Source organism: Halyomorpha halys, unplaced genomic scaffold (assembly GCF_000696795.3).
Source record: "Halyomorpha halys isolate HHAL.00 unplaced genomic scaffold, Hhal_1.1 Scaffold1514.1, whole genome shotgun sequence".
NCBI classification, from domain to species: domain Eukaryota; kingdom Metazoa; phylum Arthropoda; class Insecta; order Hemiptera; family Pentatomidae; genus Halyomorpha; species Halyomorpha halys.
The window spans coordinates 30,745-32,002 of record NW_027115460.1 but is presented as its reverse complement, the minus strand read 5'-3'; the positions used below and the strand labels follow the sequence as shown (position 1 = coordinate 32,002).

At 36.4% G+C, this 1,258-nt stretch overlaps 1 protein-coding gene across 1 annotated transcript in view; it reads right to left on the bottom strand.

Annotated features, from left to right (window-relative positions):
• LOC106689890 (uncharacterized) overlaps positions 1–1,258 on the bottom strand; it is a gene marked incomplete in the record, with an annotated part of 23,396 nt that overhangs the window by 7,833 nt on the left and 14,305 nt on the right. Inside the window, 1 exon segment of the mRNA XM_067052489.1 lies at positions 33–45. Within this exon segment, the coding sequence (XP_066908590.1) occupies positions 33–45 (13 nt within the window).

The window sequence follows — 1,258 nt, the reverse complement described above, 5'->3', positions numbered from 1 at the left end:
CGAGAAGGTTCTTCGGTTTTGATGGGAAATGGTTCAACTGGCCACCTGCAAGAAAGTCATCATCATCATCATCATAATCAATCCTCTTGAACCGTATTAAGCGGTTTGAGGGGCAGGAAGTATATTATTGTGATAGTACAGTTGGGTTATTGAACTCCTTGTGTATGTAGGGGTGAATTTTGGTAACTAAATTTGCGAGAAAAAAAATTTTACACGAATGTTTTTATTTCAATAACGATCCTACCCTCGAGGAATGGTGTCGAAATTGGAGGATAAAAATAAATCCCAACAAAGCACATTTACTTTTCGTCGTAAACCTGCCGACTGCCCTACTGTATAATTTAATAATGTGGCTCTTACCCCTGTAGAAAAGATTTGTTATCTTGGACTACACCTTGAAAAAACGACTAACCTGGAATCCTCACACAAGACTGAATAGATAGGAAACTGCACGGAGATCCATCGTATCCAATCCTTACCATCCAAAATCTATATCTATATGATAATAATAAGGCCCATCTGGACATATGGAGTTGAGCATTGGGGGTCCACTAATCCTTCAAATTCCTCTCGTATCCAATCCTTACAATCCAAAATCCTTCCTAAAATCTTCAATGCTCCATATTTTGTTACTAATAAAACCATCCATAAAGACCTGAATGTTCCCTATGTAACCGATCTAGCCCAAACTCAATATCATTCCTTCCATAATAAACTCCCTAACCACCCAAACCCACTAGTTTCTAACCTTGCTTCCTCTTTCATTCCTGCCAATCCTCCGAGGCGGCTGAAAAGAAGATGGCCTCGTGACCTTATATTGTAAAATGTTAGTTCTACTACTAGGTAGTTTCTCAACATGCTGTGTCATATCATTATCATTATGTGATTATGATCAAATTTACTTGTTGTATTTTTTATACAGTTTATAATATCAATAAATAAATAATAAAAAAAATAAAAAAATAACGATCCTAACCCTTCTAATAATTATTCAATCCCAGAAAAATCGAGGAGGGGTCCTCCCCATCAAGGCTCCCAGGGAACGACGGCCCTATATCAGTTTTGAAATATTTGCTTAAAACGGGAAGAGGAGACTTTAAGATAGTTTAAATGTTTCAAAAGCTCCTGAAATTGGAAAAAAAAAAACAACTTAAAAATGGAGCATAAACTTAATTATCGTATAAATACATGAACTACACACAATAAATATAGAAGGAGATGAGGAGGTTGCTATGAGAGTATCAGCCTTCAGGGATTG